The following is a 16,973-nucleotide window of genomic DNA, read 5'->3' as shown; positions in this document are numbered from 1 at the left end:
AATATGCCATAACATTTTCTTATTATTAAAATTTAATTTATTTCCAAATATATAAATATATCTTCTTCTTTTTTTTCAAATAGAATAATAAAAGAAAATGTACCAATTGTCATCACTTCATTGTCTTTGTCATGCTTGTAGATTCATGAAATAAATCAATATATGACAACTATACCAAACAAATTTGGGGTCCACATACAATTATAAAAAAATAAAAAACTCCCTTTGTATTTATTTTTTTGTATTTTGTTTTAACATTTTACTAATTACTATATATTTTCTTTTGTTTGATTATAGTTGGAATTAAATTATATCATATTGTAAATTAAATCAAACAAGTCACTAAAACTATTTTTTTTAATAATATCCAGAATATTCTCACAAAGTGGAGTCTGGAGCCGATAAAGTGTACGCAATCCGTACCACCACCTCAGAGGTCAATTTAGTCAGAGAAAATTTTAAAATAATTTTTCACCTTCGGTGAAATATGAATAAAATTTACGTTTATTTTACTCTTTTTATATTTCACGTATTAGATTTTACTGAACATGTTATTTATTTATTGATTAAATATTACCTTTCACTAATAAAAGATACTTATAAATAAATTAATTAGAAAGAGACAATATCTTGTTAAACATTATATTATGAAACAACATGGTCAAGTGTGTCAACCACCATGGTCCAAGATTCAATACTATTTTTTAATTTAATTATGTCATAATTGTGTAAGTCAATAATGGCTTGTTGCCAATTTTTTTTGAAAAAAAACATTATAGTAGTTGGTGTAGTGTGACAATATTTGCAGACATCTAAGTTATAATATAAGTTATAGGCCTAGCTGTGACCATCAACCTAGGTGAAACACAAATTTCGAGGAGTTAAATTTTTTAAAAAAAAAACACTCGAAATCTATCGAAAACAATTGAGGCATAGTTTTACCATATAATATTTAATATTTCTGAATCGAATTTTAAAGGAACGTATCAAGGGAGAATTGATTTTGGTTAGGCATGATTTGGAATCAGATCTAAACATTGTCAAATCAAATTCAATTCCCTCTCGATACGTTTCTCAAAATATCCATTCTTTTCTTCAGACAGAATAAAAAGAGATAGAATCAAACCGATTATCGAAGCGTATTTTTTTTTTACCTCACTCTGTCACTTTGAGGGATTACACTTGTATCTTGTTATTGTTTTCGTTGTTGTCGTTATCACTTATTTAAGTTATTATTTAAACATGTTTCTATGCATGCATAGAGTTTAAGTAAAAAAAAAATTCTATAAATCGATGTACTTTGTAGATATTCTCGAGATCTTCACATAAATAATCGATCGTACTCAACTATTTTATTTTTTTCTAACCAAATACACATATTATACTAATTAAACATAATTATACATATATTATATACGAATTTTACATATGTTATACATCTATGGAATTTTAAATTTGACTATGCATGTATTATATAGGAATTTTCTTACACAAAGCATATATTATTATAGTTAGCAAAGTTTTTCTTTCAATTTCTTCGAAATAAAACTCTCGATGAGATATATTATGATAGACAAATCTAACTTGTAATGTATGAGTTCACGTGAATTGGATTTTCTTGTGTCTAAACTTTGTAATATGATTCAAAGATTCACTAAACAGATAATACATATTTGACTATAAACTCAACTATTATTGTATATTAACGAGATAAGCATTCGATACCCCCCAGGCAAACTATGGCCAAAGTTGCTACGATATTCTCAATTTTCACAGGGATTTCATTACCTCCTGAACTCAATTTTAGCGTATTATTGTCACTCTTTTGTGTTGACGTGACACCTCTATTACATAAAATGGGATTCACGTCAAAGATGTCACGTCAGCAAAAAAGGTTGACAAAAATACACTAACATTTCGTTCAGGGGTAGTAGGACCCTCTTGAAGTTGAAGTGTGTCGTAGCAAATTTGATCATAGTTCAGAAAAATATTAAATATTTTACGCAATATTAACTTAATATCTCAAAATATAAATTCATAAACTTTAAATTCTTGATCTATCTCCTATATTTGGTTTGTTATTTTGTCTTGTCAAATGTCAAATGTCAAATGTTTAAGAGCTCATTTTCATTATAAGTTGTATGTGTCCCTTTGTCATTGAGAAGGCCCATTATTGGACTTAAAAATCAAAGCTCCAATTATATGGGCTATGTTTTGTCAAATCAAATGGGCCTCCACAAACTAATATGCTAAAGCCACGTATGTACTTTTCTCAAAACTTTATCACCCTTCCTTTCAAGTTTCACCATTCAAACTTTGTTCGTTTTCCATCTGATGTTCGATATTTGTGTTAAAGTTTAATTTAGAGTTAAAAGTCTCATGTTAAGGTTAAAGCGGTCCATAATAAGAATGACTGCATGTCCAAATATTCAATGAAATTAGTTGAGATTTACGAAAGCTATGTTATTAAAAGTAGTGAAATTCGTTGAGGTGTACGAAAGTTGGTCCGAATACCAAGGTCATACAAAAAAGTCAGAGAATTAATCGAGGTGGGAGGTGACAAATATAGTTGAGGTTTACGAAAGTTGGTCTGGACACCATGGTCATTACAAAAAAAATAGCGGAATTAGTCGAGGTGCACGAAAGTTGGCTCGAATACCAAGGTCATTAAAAAAGTCTAGAATTAGTCGAGGTGGAGGCGGAAAATATCCCACGAAATTAGTTGAGGTTTGCGAATGTTGGCCTGGACACTACGGTCACTACAAAAAAGCAGTGAAATTAGTCGAGGTGCACAAAAGTTGACTCAAATACCAATGTCATAAAAAAAAACCCTTAGAATTAGTCGAGGTGGGAGGTAACAAAAATCTCGTGAAATTAGTTGAGGTTTATGAAAGCTAGCCTGGACACCACGGCCATTACAAAAAAATAGTGAAATAGATCAAGTGCACGAAAGTTGGCCCGAATACCAAGATCATAAAAAAATCGTAGAATTAGTCGAGGTGGGAAGTGACAAATATCCCGTGAAATTAGTTAATATTTATAAAAGCTGACCTGTACACCACAGGTCATTACAAGAAAATAATGGAATTAGTCAAGCTGCACGAAAGTTAGCTTGAATACCAAGTTCATAAAAAAGTAGAATTAGTCGAGGTACACAAAAATTGATTGTGGTTTACGAAAGCTGGCCCTAACACCACGATCATTAAAAAAAGTTTGGTTGAGGTTTACGAAAGCTATCCTGAACACCGCGGTCATTACAAAATGAATAGTGAAATTAGTCGAGGTACACGAAAGCTAGCCCTAACGCTATGGTCATAAAAAAAATGTAGAATTAGTCGAGGCGCACAAAACTTGTTGGGGTTGACGAAAGATGGTCTGGACACTACGATCATTACAAAAGAAAAGATAGTGAAATTAGTCGAGATGCATAAAAAAAAAAGGCGAAAACTCGCAAATAAAAATGAGTCTTACGACGAGACGCGGACACACACTACCTCCCATAGTACCACTTAACATCATGTTGCAAGTAAGATTCGAACTCGGATTCTCGGGTCAGATATAAAAGCTATGTTATGACCCGCATATAAATATCTTACTACAGCTCACGAGTACTCATTTGCCCCTTTTTCTTCATTTTTCTCCCCAATTTTTTCCCCAAAAAGCTCGCAGATAGTCTCTGCATCGATCTCGATTCTTCTCCATCTTGGTTTATGAGGTAATCGATTCATTCTCTCCTTATTTTTCTCCATTTTTTACCCTTTTTTTAATGTTTTTTTCGATTTTTGATGTTTTATGTGTATTTACTTAGGGATTTAATCTATCCTTGTTTTTGTTCTTTTTTTTTTTTGATAATTTTGTCGATTTTTTCTGTTTGATGTGTAATTACTTAGGGATTCAATCTCTCCTTGTTTTTGTTCCCCCCTTTTTCTTATTTTTGATATTTTTTCCGTTATATTCCCCATTGTTTTTGGATAATTTTGTCGATTTTTTCTGTTTTATGTGTAATTACTTAGAGATTCAATCCCTCCTTGTTTTTGTTCATTTTTTTTCTTATTTTTTGATTTTTTTTTCCGATTTTTTTGATAATTTTGTCGATTTTTTCTGTTTGATGTGTAATTACTCAGGGATTCGACATCTCCTTCTTGTAGCTGAATTTTTTCCGATTTTTTAAAGTACTTTTATCGACTTTTTCTGTTTGATGTGTAATTAATTAGGGATTTGGGTCTGATAATTTCGTATGGATTATCGATTTACGGTATGAATGATGCTGTTTTGGTATTGAAGTTGAGTAGGGCTTTTTTTGTTGCTTTAGTATTTGGAAGATCTATATTTTGAGGAAAATTATTAGTTTGATTGTGTTTTGAAGGTGCTAAATTACATGAAAACGATGGTAACTATGGTGTATGGTTATATTTGTATTGTACATAGCTAATACTAGTGGAGATAGAAACACTAGGTGGTTTCTTCTCATTTGTACGGGTCTTGGCGGCCGGAGTTACTAGTACTTGTTGGTGGGAGGTGGCGGGTATCCCGGGGAATAGTTCACGTAACATTCGGAAGATCTATTTTTTGAGGCCCTTTTTGGTTAAGTGAGGCTGAAAGCAATATTTTTGGGGTGGAATTTACTTTAAATGTTGCAAATTATTTTCGGGAAGAGAGATGGACTTAAAACCGTGTCCTTTTTAAGCTGCATTTTGAAAAAATAAGGGGCAGAAACTACAATGACAAAGAGTCGTTTACATGGAAGAATCTCCGCTTCACTAAAACAATTATACATTATTGAAGAAGTTCTAAATTAATTTTATCGAAGCATCAATCTTTTCCTTCATGAACTAACGGATATGAATTCGTTCTTTTTAAGCGGCAAGATGACCCTCTAACAGCCTCTCTGTCCAATTTACTTTTTATCTAAAGAAAGACGAAAGGGTGAGAAGGGGATAGTGTGAATCCCTTTCATTAATAGTATTTTGTGCATTCATTAAAGAACATACAGTAACATAAGTGCAATAGTGAATGACCGCTGAACTAGTTTCTCTTTAGGTATAAATTAGAGATATAAGTATGTATATTGTTTAAGTTGATTATGTATAGGAATGATTTTTTTGTAGTACTTTCTAGTAATCTTTGGTTGATGTACGTTCATCCACTGTAGTACTTGTCTACTGTTGCTTTCCTTGAATTTTCTTGTTTTTATGTTGCAAGCCAAAAGGATTCAAACTTCTCCTCCAAATTTCATTGTTTTGTGTTACTTTTGGCACTGGCGGCAGTGGCTTACTGGCTTTTGTGGAGCTTGTATCCATGCTGTTTCTGCTGCATAGTCTGTGAGATTGCTATGTTATGCTTTTTGTCCGTCTTCCTCTATTAAACGATTTGTTTTTTGCTTTGAATGACAGCTCAAAGGAGAAACCCACTCTCGGGTAAGGCTTCTTTTTCCTGTTCCCCGGCCTTATTTCTTACTGTTATTATTGCTGTTTGCTATTCATTGCATGTCCGCTATTTTTTTGTTGATTTTGTCCTATGATTACAGTGGTACGCGGATTAAGACCCGCAAACGGAATATTGCAGCGCCGCTGGACCCTGCAGCATTTGCGGATGCAGTGGTCCAGATTTATCTGGATAATGCTGGTGATTTGGTAATTTGGATATTTAATTTTGAAAAACTGCTTTATACTTCTTTCTTTGTCCATTCTATTATGTTAATGCCACTACGACTTGGTGATCTATTTCAATTAAATGTTTGATGCTGGCAATACTTGGCAACGAAAAACTAAATTTTTTAGTATTCACAGGAACTTGTTGCTAAGAACCTTGAGTCTTCAGACCTCAACTTCTCAAGATACGGTGATACCTTTTTCGAGGTAAATACTATACAATAAACTTATAGGATTATCTTCATACAGGAACTTCATCACTATTGCCCTCAAGGTGCATATACATAGGATTTAATAGTAGGTGGATGAAAAATATCTTTTTGTTGGTTCTATGATGACAAATTTATAACATTATCATCATACAGGAACTTTGTCACTATATTCCTCAAAGTGCATGTACATAGGATTCTATTGTATATGGATGAGAAAGTATCTTTTTGTTGGTCCAATGGAGTCTGATTTATTTCTTTTTAGTTTATTTCTTGAGGTCTTATTTTCCCTGTATTAAGAAGACTGCTTTCATATCAAATTTTGATACTAGTATAGCAGTCAGTTGTGTTATAGGTTGTTTTAGGCTGTTACCTTTTTGTTCTTACCTAGTTAGATCATATACCGCATTGAGTTGTTTCAATTTGCTGCAATTAAGCATACCATACGTGCTTGTCGAAAAGATATCTTGTTTGTAAACATGTTTAGTGCTTAAAATGTTTATTGTTGTGTTGCATGGATGGTACAATGTCAATTACCATTCTCCCTTTGCTGTGTAATTGGTGCTTCTTTTTAGCATTTCATCTTAACATGTGGTGTTGTGATAGGTTGTCTTCATTGGAGGCCGTACACAACCTGGAACAATTAAACTTGATGAAGGGGAGCGCCACCCTTATTCTGTGATTGAGTGTGAACCTATACGTGAAGCCATTTTGCCTTCTGTCATCTATGTTCAGAAGATATTGAGAAGAAGACCGTTTCTGATAAAGAACCTTGAAAATGTCATGCGAAAAATGTTGCAGTCTCTTGAACTCTTTGAGGAAAATGAAAGGATTAAGCTCTCAATTTTTACAGCCCTTGCTTTTTCTCAGAAGCTTTCAGGCCTTCCCCCGGAAACTGTTCTCCAGCCATTACTCAAAGACAACCTTGTTGCCAAAGGGCTAGTTCTCTCTTTCATCACAGACTTTTTCAGGGAATATCTGATTGACAACAGTATTGATGATCTGATCTCAATCCTTAAGCGGGGTAAGATGGAGGATGATCTTCTCGAGTTCTTCCCCTCTACTAAGAGGACGCCTGAAGCTGTCTCTGAGCATTTCACGTGAGTAAATTTCTAATTTAATATTCACATGAATTTTATAGCTGTGTAGGGATGTGGGGTGGAAGAGACTCTGAAGTGGCCTAACTTTTTTCATTCTTTTACACCCTCCACCACCATAGCTCTGTCCCTTTTCATATTCCTGTATTATTCTTTTCTCTTTTCATTAATTTTCCTTTGCACTTTTTTCATCTTTTAACATTCTTTTATATTATGTAGTCATTTTTCTTTAATATCACTAATCAGTAGTATTCTGTTCGGTTTACATGTTAAAAGAGTATAAAATTTCAGTTCATTTAATAAAAAAATATCTGGTGTTTATCATCATTATTATAAGATGATTAATGATGCTCAGAAAAGTTTTTTGAAGATCTGTCCCAGTCTGTCCACCTAGAGTTCCATTAATGTACCTGCTTAAGGCTTCATCAACCCCCCCTCCAACATGCCTCCTTGCCCCATATTTAGGGCTGACAGAGTTACATCAACCTATCCAACCCAAAACATATAAATGGGGTCATTGGCTGATGAGACTTCTATTTAGAGCTTCACCATTACAGATTTAATCGTGATTAATAAATTTAATAAATTGTTTTGGGTTGGATAAAATGGGGAACAGTGTTAGATGATCTCTTGATTTGAGATTTCTTTGTACAGAGTTTCAAGCTTTACTACAAGCTTTTTTCAGCTGTCTCAGTTCAATAGGGATTCGTATTTGGTATACCTTTTTGTCCTGCTTAGAGCATTCTTCTTTTAAAACAAGGCTTTTGCCTGGATTTTCCAGGCACTATGCCAGCCTACCGACCTAATTCCGACATTACTTGGTAAAACTGAAAATATGATGCAAGGAAAAAGTCCTATTCAGGAGTCTTTTGGTGTTCAAATTGAACAAGTAATGTATTTTGCAATTTTTCGCTCTTTCCCTGTTTTTGGTTGGCCGGAGAGCAAGGGTTGTAGGAGTTAAAATAAAAATGATCATTTTATTCAAGCACATCTTACTCTAGCTATGTCTAATGGTTTATGGACTTGCGTATTCAGCAAAGCTGGCCTTTTACCTTTGGTGGAATATAATGATAAGAAGATATTTGAGGTGAGGCTCAAGGAAATGAAAACTACATTAACAACTCAGCTAGCTGAAGAAGTTGCCATCTCTGAAGTCATAGAAACTGTGAAGCAGCATGTCAAAGATGCCAAGTTACCAGATATAGAGGTTGTGCGAATTTTGTGGGATGTCTTGATGGATGCTATTCAATGGTCAGGAAAGAACCAACAGCAAAATGCTAATTTTGCTCTTCGCCAGGTAATTAACATATAAGTCGTTACAAGTTTCGTAGTGTAGTTTTATTTTCTGAAACTGCAAATTGTTATCTGCTTCAGAATAAAAAAAAACTGCGTAGAACCAACTAATTGTAACATATAAAATATTCTCATTGTAGTTCCAAAATGAGGAAGCTTCTTAGCTACTTCCTATATAACATTACACGAGCGACATAATGCACTGCCTTACTCAAAAAAGTGTGCATATCTTTCTAGGACTAAATGCTGCTCGAAAAATTTAGCAGAGTTTATCCCATTTCTCCTGGTTTTTCCTGTTTTAGTTACAAACTTATGGTGTATGTCAAAGTGAGGTGATCACGGTTCAAGCATTAGTGGATTTCAAAACAATGAGATAAGTTACAAAAAAGCATTTGTTGCTATTGCAACTAGGCTTACACGTGTTTCTTTTCCCTTTTGTTTTATCTACTTGTGTCTTATTCCATAGATTGTGCAGATAAAATGATTTAACTTTTTTAAATAAGGTGTGATTAAATTCTGTTATAACTTTTACATAGTGTTGACTTTTTCTTAGTGGGATTTGGTGGCTAATTAATTGTTCATATCATGTATACTCGAGAAGGCAAAATATGATAGGCAACTTTAGATCAGCAATAGCTTATTATGTACATTGTACCTGGTCAGTTATTTATATTCTCTGTATGGAAATATGACTAGGTATCAACAGTGTTAGTGGGGTACGTATTGACAACCATATCTAGTATTTGCTGAAAGGTCTAGTTGACACATGATGGGATTGTCCCGTCATTTTTGGCAATTTAGTCTTGCTGTCATCTCCGCAAGTGAACTGGAAATATTGCTGCTGAATGCGATAGCTAACATGACACCTTGCAGCAACTGTGTGTCGTTTTAGCTTAGTTTTGTTCACATGTTCAATTGCATGGCTTAGTGGATTTTGTAGTTTGTCCAAGTAGATAATGCTTGTTTTTCTGTTATCTGGTACCTATAACCATGCATGCATCCTGGCGTGTAACATCTAACATGTTTATCTGCGTTCTGTTTAGCAATTTGTATCTTTGTAGTAACATACAGATGTTTTTGTTGCTAAAACATATCGCTGGTTCTCTTCTTCCTTTTCCTTTTTATGTAGGTAAAAAAATGGGCAGAACTGTTGAATACTTTCTGCACCACTGGAAAGCTTGAATTGGAACTAATGTACAAAGTCCAAGTCCAGTGCTACGAGGATGCTAAACTGATGAAGCTGTTTCCCGAGATTGTGAGGTCTCTTTATGAACAAGATGTGCTAGCAGAAGATACCATTCTTCACTGGTTCCGGAAAGGAACCAACCTTAAGGGCAGGTAAGCATTTGTTTCTTCTAAATCTCTTTGGCCAAAATAACCGATGAGACTCACTCTCGGATGTTAGAATCTTGTATGTCTTACCTAATGTGGTTCATGTCTAAACAATGTGGCAGGCAAAACTTTGTCAAGTCGCTGGAGCCCTTTGTGAAATGGCTAGAGGAGGCAGAGGAAGAGGAATGAATTTCTGGTCAAGTATCATCTCCGTTTAGCTGACCATTTCTGAAACTTTTCCCGGAGAGTAGTTATATTCCGTTTTCGAGGATTGAAAGAATAAGAAAGACTTCTGAATATTCTCACAATTTGACAGTTTGTTATGCTGCTTCTTGATGTTTGAAAACATAAATCTGTATGGGTTTGCTATTTTTGGACCTTTATTTTCGTGGTACCTTCTCGACTACTTTCACTAGTTTCCGTGAAATAACTGATCACTCATTTGTTTTCAAATTGAAAATCAGAGTTGTTATTGGACATGGAGTACAAATTGGAGTTGTTTTTAAAAAAATTTCCGCACTTAGAACTAGACAAAGTTAGTTGACCACACCCTATGTCTCCCTGCATCAGACAGCTTTACTGAATAAATGATTGATACAGATTCTCTCTGAAGTTACAACTGTTATGTACAAGAGAATATCAGGTGGTCACCGGAAAAAAAAATTGAACGAAAGTCTGGCCCTTTCTCCATACGGGTTGCATACTGATATCAGCTGGATACGCGCAAGAGCAGATTACGAGTGATGATATAAACCGATGATGCTAAGAGCCAGCAGTTTCATTAGTTGAGCAAAGTCCGATATCGATACCTTCATGCCTCAACTGCAGTTGGAGCAGCATCTTCATCGGTGGTATCACTCAATACAACCTCCTCGACAGGGTCAACATGTTGTTTGTCCTCGTGGCCGATAAGCTTTTCTCTAAGTTTCATCATAAGATCCTCCCTTGCACTAGTGTTCTCGGATAGGAAATGTTTTACAGCATCTCTACCCCGTAAATTGTGATTGTTGATACTGTAGTAACCGCCACCGCCTTTTGTAATGAGCTTATGTCTCACTCCTAAGTCGATAAGTTCAGCTTCGCGGGAAATTCCTCTACCAAACTCAAGCTCAAATTCCGCGGTTCTAAATGGAGGAGCGTGCTTGTTCTTCACAATCTTGACTAGAACTTGGCTTCCTATCGTCTGTAAAATAGATGATATACCGTATCAAAATGACTGCCTGTATAATCAAAAATCTTGGAAGTTGTAATATCTTGATACCTCTTCCCCCTTCTTCACGAGGCCAATGCGCTTTATGTTTAGACGAACAGAAGCATAGAACTTCAAGGCATTACCGCCACAAGTAACTTCACTAGGCCCTCCAAATCCGCCAAAAGTTGAAAGCTTTGACCTGACCTGAACCAGGGTGCAGTTAATCAGCCAAGTTATTTACACCGACTAGATATTTTGCATGTCTCGATCAGAATGGAACTAATCGATCCAAAACATGCAATTTAATCGAACAGCTCTTGCCTGATTTATGAAGATTAAAATGGTCTGTGATAGCGACAGAGAATGACTCAGTTTGCGGAGTGCTTGACTCATCAGTCTAGCTTGCATCGCCATATGAGCATCTCCCATTTCACCTTCAAGCTCACCTTTCGGGACAAGGGCAGCCACCTGCCGTAGAAGTCAATTGTCCAGAAAAAGTTTTTAGATAACCGAGACTATGAATATGATCGACTCTGAAAGTAAAAGAACAAGAAACATGAAGCAACGGTTTCAATCTTCCTTACACTGTCCACAACAACAACATCAACCGAACCACTCCTTATTATTGTATCGACCAGACTAAGAGCTTGCTCACCACAATCTGGTTGAGACAGAAGTAAATTTGCCGTATTTACTCCGATGGTCTCGGCCAATGTTGGATTAAGCGCATGCTCAGCATCAACGAAACAACAATAACCTACAAAGAAACAAGCAGCAGCATAAGCAATTTCCATGCGTCAGTCGCAATAAGCTAAAAATGCATATATCCTTTGTGTTTTGAAAGGCGTTCGTGAACCCCTCTACAAAGCAACTAAAATGCAGAAGAACCTCCTTGTTTCAAAAATACACTAATTTCGGAGGATCCAGCATGCACCTGCAGACATTTTTGAAGAGTCCGAGCAACTTGGGTGTGGTGTATATATTTAGAGCATAAAACAAAAAGTTTCCAACATAGATGTATCTTATGTCCGGACACCACGGTTATCAAAAAAAGAATAATCTTATTACACCATGTGTAAGATAGAGTATCATTCTGGTACTCTGTGGTGCTGCTATAGGTCTCTTCTTCATACAGTCGACTTCCTTTTTTACAGCTGCGCTACCATGTCGACTAACTCTCAAAGAATTTGAAAAGTTCTGGTTCATTAACGTACATTTCAGCTTGATCAACTTCTCCTCTACTCCAATTTTGGTAACAAAATCTTATGTTTTGCTTAAAACAACATAGAACCAAGTTAACAAATGACATTCAGCGGAAAGAAGCCCAGAGATTCTGTTCTCGGGTCCTTTTCCCATATATCCTGGTCCTGATGGACGTTGCAAGTGGAAAAGCAAATGAATGGTAGTTTTTTTTTTGCTTTGAGGAGCCGTATGAGGTGAACTCTTACGTACGGTTCTGTAATAGCGATGGGCACAGTGATGTTATCATCGACTATGATTATCTAACAGTTCAAGTACAGTTGATATAGTGGATTTCTTTTTTTGAGAATGCATGTTAGTGTAGTAGTGAAGTACAAACAAGACAAACCTCCTTGTTTCTGCGCCTCTGCAATTACGTGCAAAGCAAGAGTTGTTTTCCCTGAAGCCTCTGGACCATATATCTCTATTACACGTCCCTGTACAAAAGCAAGACGTAAGTATTAATGAAATAAGAAAATAACCTGTTATCCTAATACTGATCGACAGCTCTCCATTCACATAGATTCACATATCTAGTAAAATAGTCTCCTAGCTGCTTATTTGCATAATATCTAGGAGCCAAATGATCAACATGACCATTTTTATTCACCATGTTCGAAATGCCCAACGAAAGAGGGTATGGTTTTATGCTTTTACCTTCGGAAGCCCCCCTATCCCAAGGGCAATATCCAAAGAAAAAGATCCAGTAGACACTACAGGGACTTGTTTGGGGGACTCCGTGCGACCCAACCACATGATGGATCCCTTTCCAAATGATGTAGTGATCTGATCTAGTGCTTGTTTCAAAGCCAAGTCTTTCTTGGACAAATTCTCGTCGCCTGAATCACTGCTATCTGAGTTTGACTTTTTCTTACCTGAAATTGAATATATTACAAGGAGCAATGAGCATCCAGAGACGAAAACTTCATGTTTATTTAGATCTAAGCCTCGGAAATGAAGAAACCTCGTCACTTTTTGAACAAGGCAACAAAAGAAAATATTAAAAATATATCAGCAAATTATACATCTATATGGAATTCGAATTCCATATATTGGTGGACAGACAATCAGCTAGCGTTTGACCAAATTTTCTAACTTCACATATTTTTATGTTCAAATTTGAGCTCTTGGGACTTTCACTCACAGAACTTCGAATTTTTCCGAGTTAAATGCATGTCCAAACACAACTTCAAATTACAAAAATCAAACTTCAGAATCTCAAATTTTCATGTTTCAACTTCCGAACTCAAATTTTTAAGTTTCAAGTTTGAGCTTCAAAATTCCCAAAATCACAACTTCAAAAGCTCAGTTTACGTTCCAAGTTTCAACTTCAAGTCCAACAATCACAACTCCAAAGGCTCAAAATTTCAAGTTTCCAACCAAACGTGACCGTAGGAAATGGGAATAGAAGCATCAAAGCCCAACTAGCAGCTTTCAAGTCAGCTACTTCAGTTCAAATTAAAGTGTGATATTAACCCCATACACCCCACCCCACCCACCCTCCAGGAGCTCATAAATTTTTTCTCGTTGGACGTAAAGTGTACTTACCATCCGAGCAACATTTCTCAACAATTTACAGTAAAACACAAGTTCTTTTTTCCTTCTTAAATTGAAATATATGAGCAGGAAAAAATTTCCAAATGAGTTTTTTCTCAAGTGATATGAAAAACATATCAGTAAGTACAATAACCCCAAGTCACTAATTTTTACAAACCTCGAGTAGAATAGTAGCATAGTTGATCCGATACCCCAAATAAGCTTCTTCTCAAACCCTGCAAAATTCAAGAAACAACCCCAAGGACATGATTTTTATGAAATCACCAGCTATAGATATTGGGATCTTTACATAAAACGCATAACAAAAGGGCAGCCTAGTATACCAAAGCTCCCGCTACGCACAGGGTCCGCAAAGGGCTAAACCACAAGGATCTATTATACGCAGTCTTACAAACTACCCTTTTATAAGCACAGAGTGAATAAGAGTAGCAAAAAAAATTGATTTTCATCCACAGAACTACAATCCCAACTCCCAAGAATGGATTTTTCTTTTTTTGATAACCGTGGTGTTCGGCAAGCTTTCGTGCACCTAAATGAATTCCACGGAATACCTGGCACCTCCCACCAGCAACATGTATCAAGTAACTCTAACTCTATCCACCAAGGCTAGAACAGATGGGAAGAGATCACCTAGCGCTTTTTGTCTCTGATGGGAATTGAACCTGAGACCTCATGGTGCTCAACACACGTCATTAACCACTAGGACACACTCTCATGGTGCTCAGCTCACGTCACTGACACATTAGGCCACACCCTCGTGTTGCTCAACCCACCTCACTGACCACTAGGCCACACGTCGTGTTGCTCAACTCCCGCCATTGACCACTAAGCCACACCTCGTGTTGCTCAACTCACGTCATTGACCACTAGGCCATACCTCATTGTGCTCAACCCACCTCATTGACAACTGGGCCACACTCTCATGGTACTCAGCCCACCTCATTGACCACCAGGCCACACCTCATGGAGCTCAACTCATATTATTAACCACTCGGCCACACCTTCGGGTGCTCAGCCCACAGCATTGACACACTAGGCCACACCTCATGATGCTCAACTCACGCCATTGATCACTCGGCCACACCCTCATGATGCTCAACCACGTCGTTAACACACTAGGCCACACTCAAAAATTGTTTTTTTATTCACATAACACACACACTCTCTTACTTTAACCCCCAAAAAAACACACAGAGCTGAAAATGAGCAAAAAAAACTTACCCTTCTGTAAGCAAAGAGTGTAGGAGTGGAAGCAAAAGAAAATTTTGTTTTTTATTACAGAACTACAACATCAAGAATGGATTTTTATTCACATAAAACACACCAAATAAATAAATAAAAACTGAAAAATGAGCAAAAATAAAATACCCCTTTGTAGGCAAAGAGCAAAGAAGAGTTAGCAAGTTCACGTCGAGGTATAAGTCTAAGCAACAAAGCCATTGCTGACAAAATCAAGAATCAAAAAACAAAATCAAGAATCAAAAAACAAAGGAGCTTTTCTTTGTTAGGGTTTAAGTTAAAAGGGGTTTTAGAGAAAAATTGATTTTTACTTTCTTTTAAAAGGGGGGGTTTGGGTTGTGGGGGGGCGGGGGGAAGGGGGGGTAGAAGGGAGGGAAAATATATAAGAAAAAAAATTGGTCATGAAATAAAGTATAATTTAAATTTTATGTGGGATTTTGCAAAATATTCAAAGTTTGATTTTCACTTTTTTTAAAAAATAAAAAATCAAATAATTAAATATTATTTGTAAGTTTTGTAATTAAACATAATTTTATCTTCGACTTCAGAAATTTCAAATGAAGCAAAATAAAATAAAATATTTGATTTTTATGGCTAAATACCTAGTTAATTCCCCTCCTTTTCAAACCCCAAATTTTTATTGTTACTTTATCGATTTTTTCATTGATGTATAGTTAATATAATCCTTTTGTCGATTATATGTCGTATGTATTTTTTATGGTGGATGACTCTATGTTGTATTTATCAATTTGAGTCTTTATTTTTATTGTATTTCATTGTTTGAGAAAGAATATAGTGTGTTAAGCTAGTATATATATCTGGGGCTAAATACATATACAAGCTTCTTAACTATTCGACTTTTTTTGTATAGATACCTCAATTAGGTCAGGTACCTATTAATCCTTTACTCCTTCACAAAACGTTTCAATTAAGCACAATTGCTGACGTGGCGCTGACATGTATAATACACTCTCTATATTAGAAAATTATTTTTATAATTATTTAAATTAGAATGACACGTGACATTATTTAATTCGTCACTTTGTCACATCATCAGCGTGTGTATTATACGCATTTTACATTTTTTGTCTCGTCAGCAAATTGGGCTCAATTGAAACCATTTGTGAAGGAATAAAGGGTTCAATAGGTACCTGACTTAATTGAGGTGCCTATACGAAAAAAGTGAAATAGTTCAGGGACTTGTATATGTATTCCGCCTCTCTCTCTCTCTATATATATATAGCGGGATTGTATGCATGACACATGAAAATTAAGCGAATGATATAACCCATCGTAACAGTATTCATCAAGATAGTGTGCATTGATGCAACCACTAAAGCGAATGAATACAAGTGATACAAGCTGTAGCAATTGAACAACTGCAATTTATAATTATCCAAACATTAATTACGCACCGTAAATAAACTACAAACTGTAATACTTTGTGACGCTTCTTATTAAAAAATGTTAAAATTACTTAAAATTTCAACTCAATGCCTAAAATCAAAAACATTATCAAACTTGAAATTCGTCCTTAGATTCTTTCAAGTCTTCTTCTATTAACTCTATTAAAAAACACAATTCTTCTCCCGTTCAAATCGTAGCTCCGGCGAGGAGCTCCAACTTCGATGAATCGGAACGAACCACGATGAAATTCATATACAGATCTCGAATGATTCGTATAAAATTCATAGACAAATCTCGAATTCTTCGATACATATCTATAATGTATATGTTTATGTCTTTTCATGACTGATACATAACACAAATATGTATATGTATGGGTTAGACATTGTTGAGTTATTTTATTTCAACTCAAATACATAACTCTGTTACGTATATGAAACGGTTTAGCCATTGCTCATATGCATCATCATTAGCTGATACATAGTATGGTTACGTATAGTTAATCATCTAGAAACATATCTACATTAGATTATTTATTTTTTTACAACCGTTGGTTTCTTCTTTGATTATACGTTGTATATATTTTTTACATCGGACGATTGTATGTTATATGTATCTATAGAGCTGAATCTTTTTCTTTGTCATTTTTTTATATGTACCTTTATCGTATTTTGTTAAATAATGAAGAATATAGTATGATAAGCGAGCATATACATGCTATCGTGATTGTATACGTGATACAAGACTATGTATATTG

At 35.4% G+C, this 16,973-nt stretch overlaps 2 protein-coding genes across 2 annotated transcripts; one reads left to right on the top strand and one right to left on the bottom strand.

Moving 5' to 3' along the window:
- The first annotated feature begins 3,546 nt into the window (after positions 1-3,546).
- Positions 3,547-9,976, top strand: LOC107871416 (eIF5-mimic protein 1). Its single transcript, XM_016718348.2, has 8 exons — positions 3,547-3,715; positions 5,394-5,417; positions 5,528-5,633; positions 5,790-5,858; positions 6,467-6,960; positions 7,993-8,254; positions 9,380-9,588; positions 9,705-9,976. The coding sequence occupies exons 1-8, from the start codon at positions 3,711-3,713 to the stop codon at positions 9,769-9,771; spliced, it is 1,236 nt and encodes a 411-aa protein (XP_016573834.1). The 5' UTR covers positions 3,547-3,710; the 3' UTR covers positions 9,772-9,976.
- A 52-nt stretch (positions 9,977-10,028) lies between these two features.
- On the bottom strand, positions 10,029-15,141 carry LOC107871415 (DNA repair protein recA homolog 3, mitochondrial). The gene is made up of 8 exons (XM_016718347.2): positions 14,939-15,141; positions 13,728-13,785; positions 12,671-12,888; positions 12,363-12,450; positions 11,359-11,531; positions 11,096-11,242; positions 10,844-10,978; positions 10,029-10,765 (listed from the first exon to the last, which is right to left on the bottom strand). The coding sequence occupies exons 1-8, from the start codon at positions 15,008-15,010 to the stop codon at positions 10,394-10,396; spliced, it is 1,263 nt and encodes a 420-aa protein (XP_016573833.1). The 5' UTR covers positions 15,011-15,141; the 3' UTR covers positions 10,029-10,393.
- Positions 15,142-16,973: the final 1,832 nt, after the last annotated feature.

Source organism: Capsicum annuum, chromosome 5, assembly GCF_002878395.1.
Source record: "Capsicum annuum cultivar UCD-10X-F1 chromosome 5, UCD10Xv1.1, whole genome shotgun sequence".
Lineage (NCBI taxonomy): Eukaryota > Viridiplantae > Streptophyta > Magnoliopsida > Solanales > Solanaceae > Capsicum > Capsicum annuum.
Note: the sequence above shows the minus strand (reverse complement) of the source record. Positions and strands in the feature narration are given on the sequence as shown.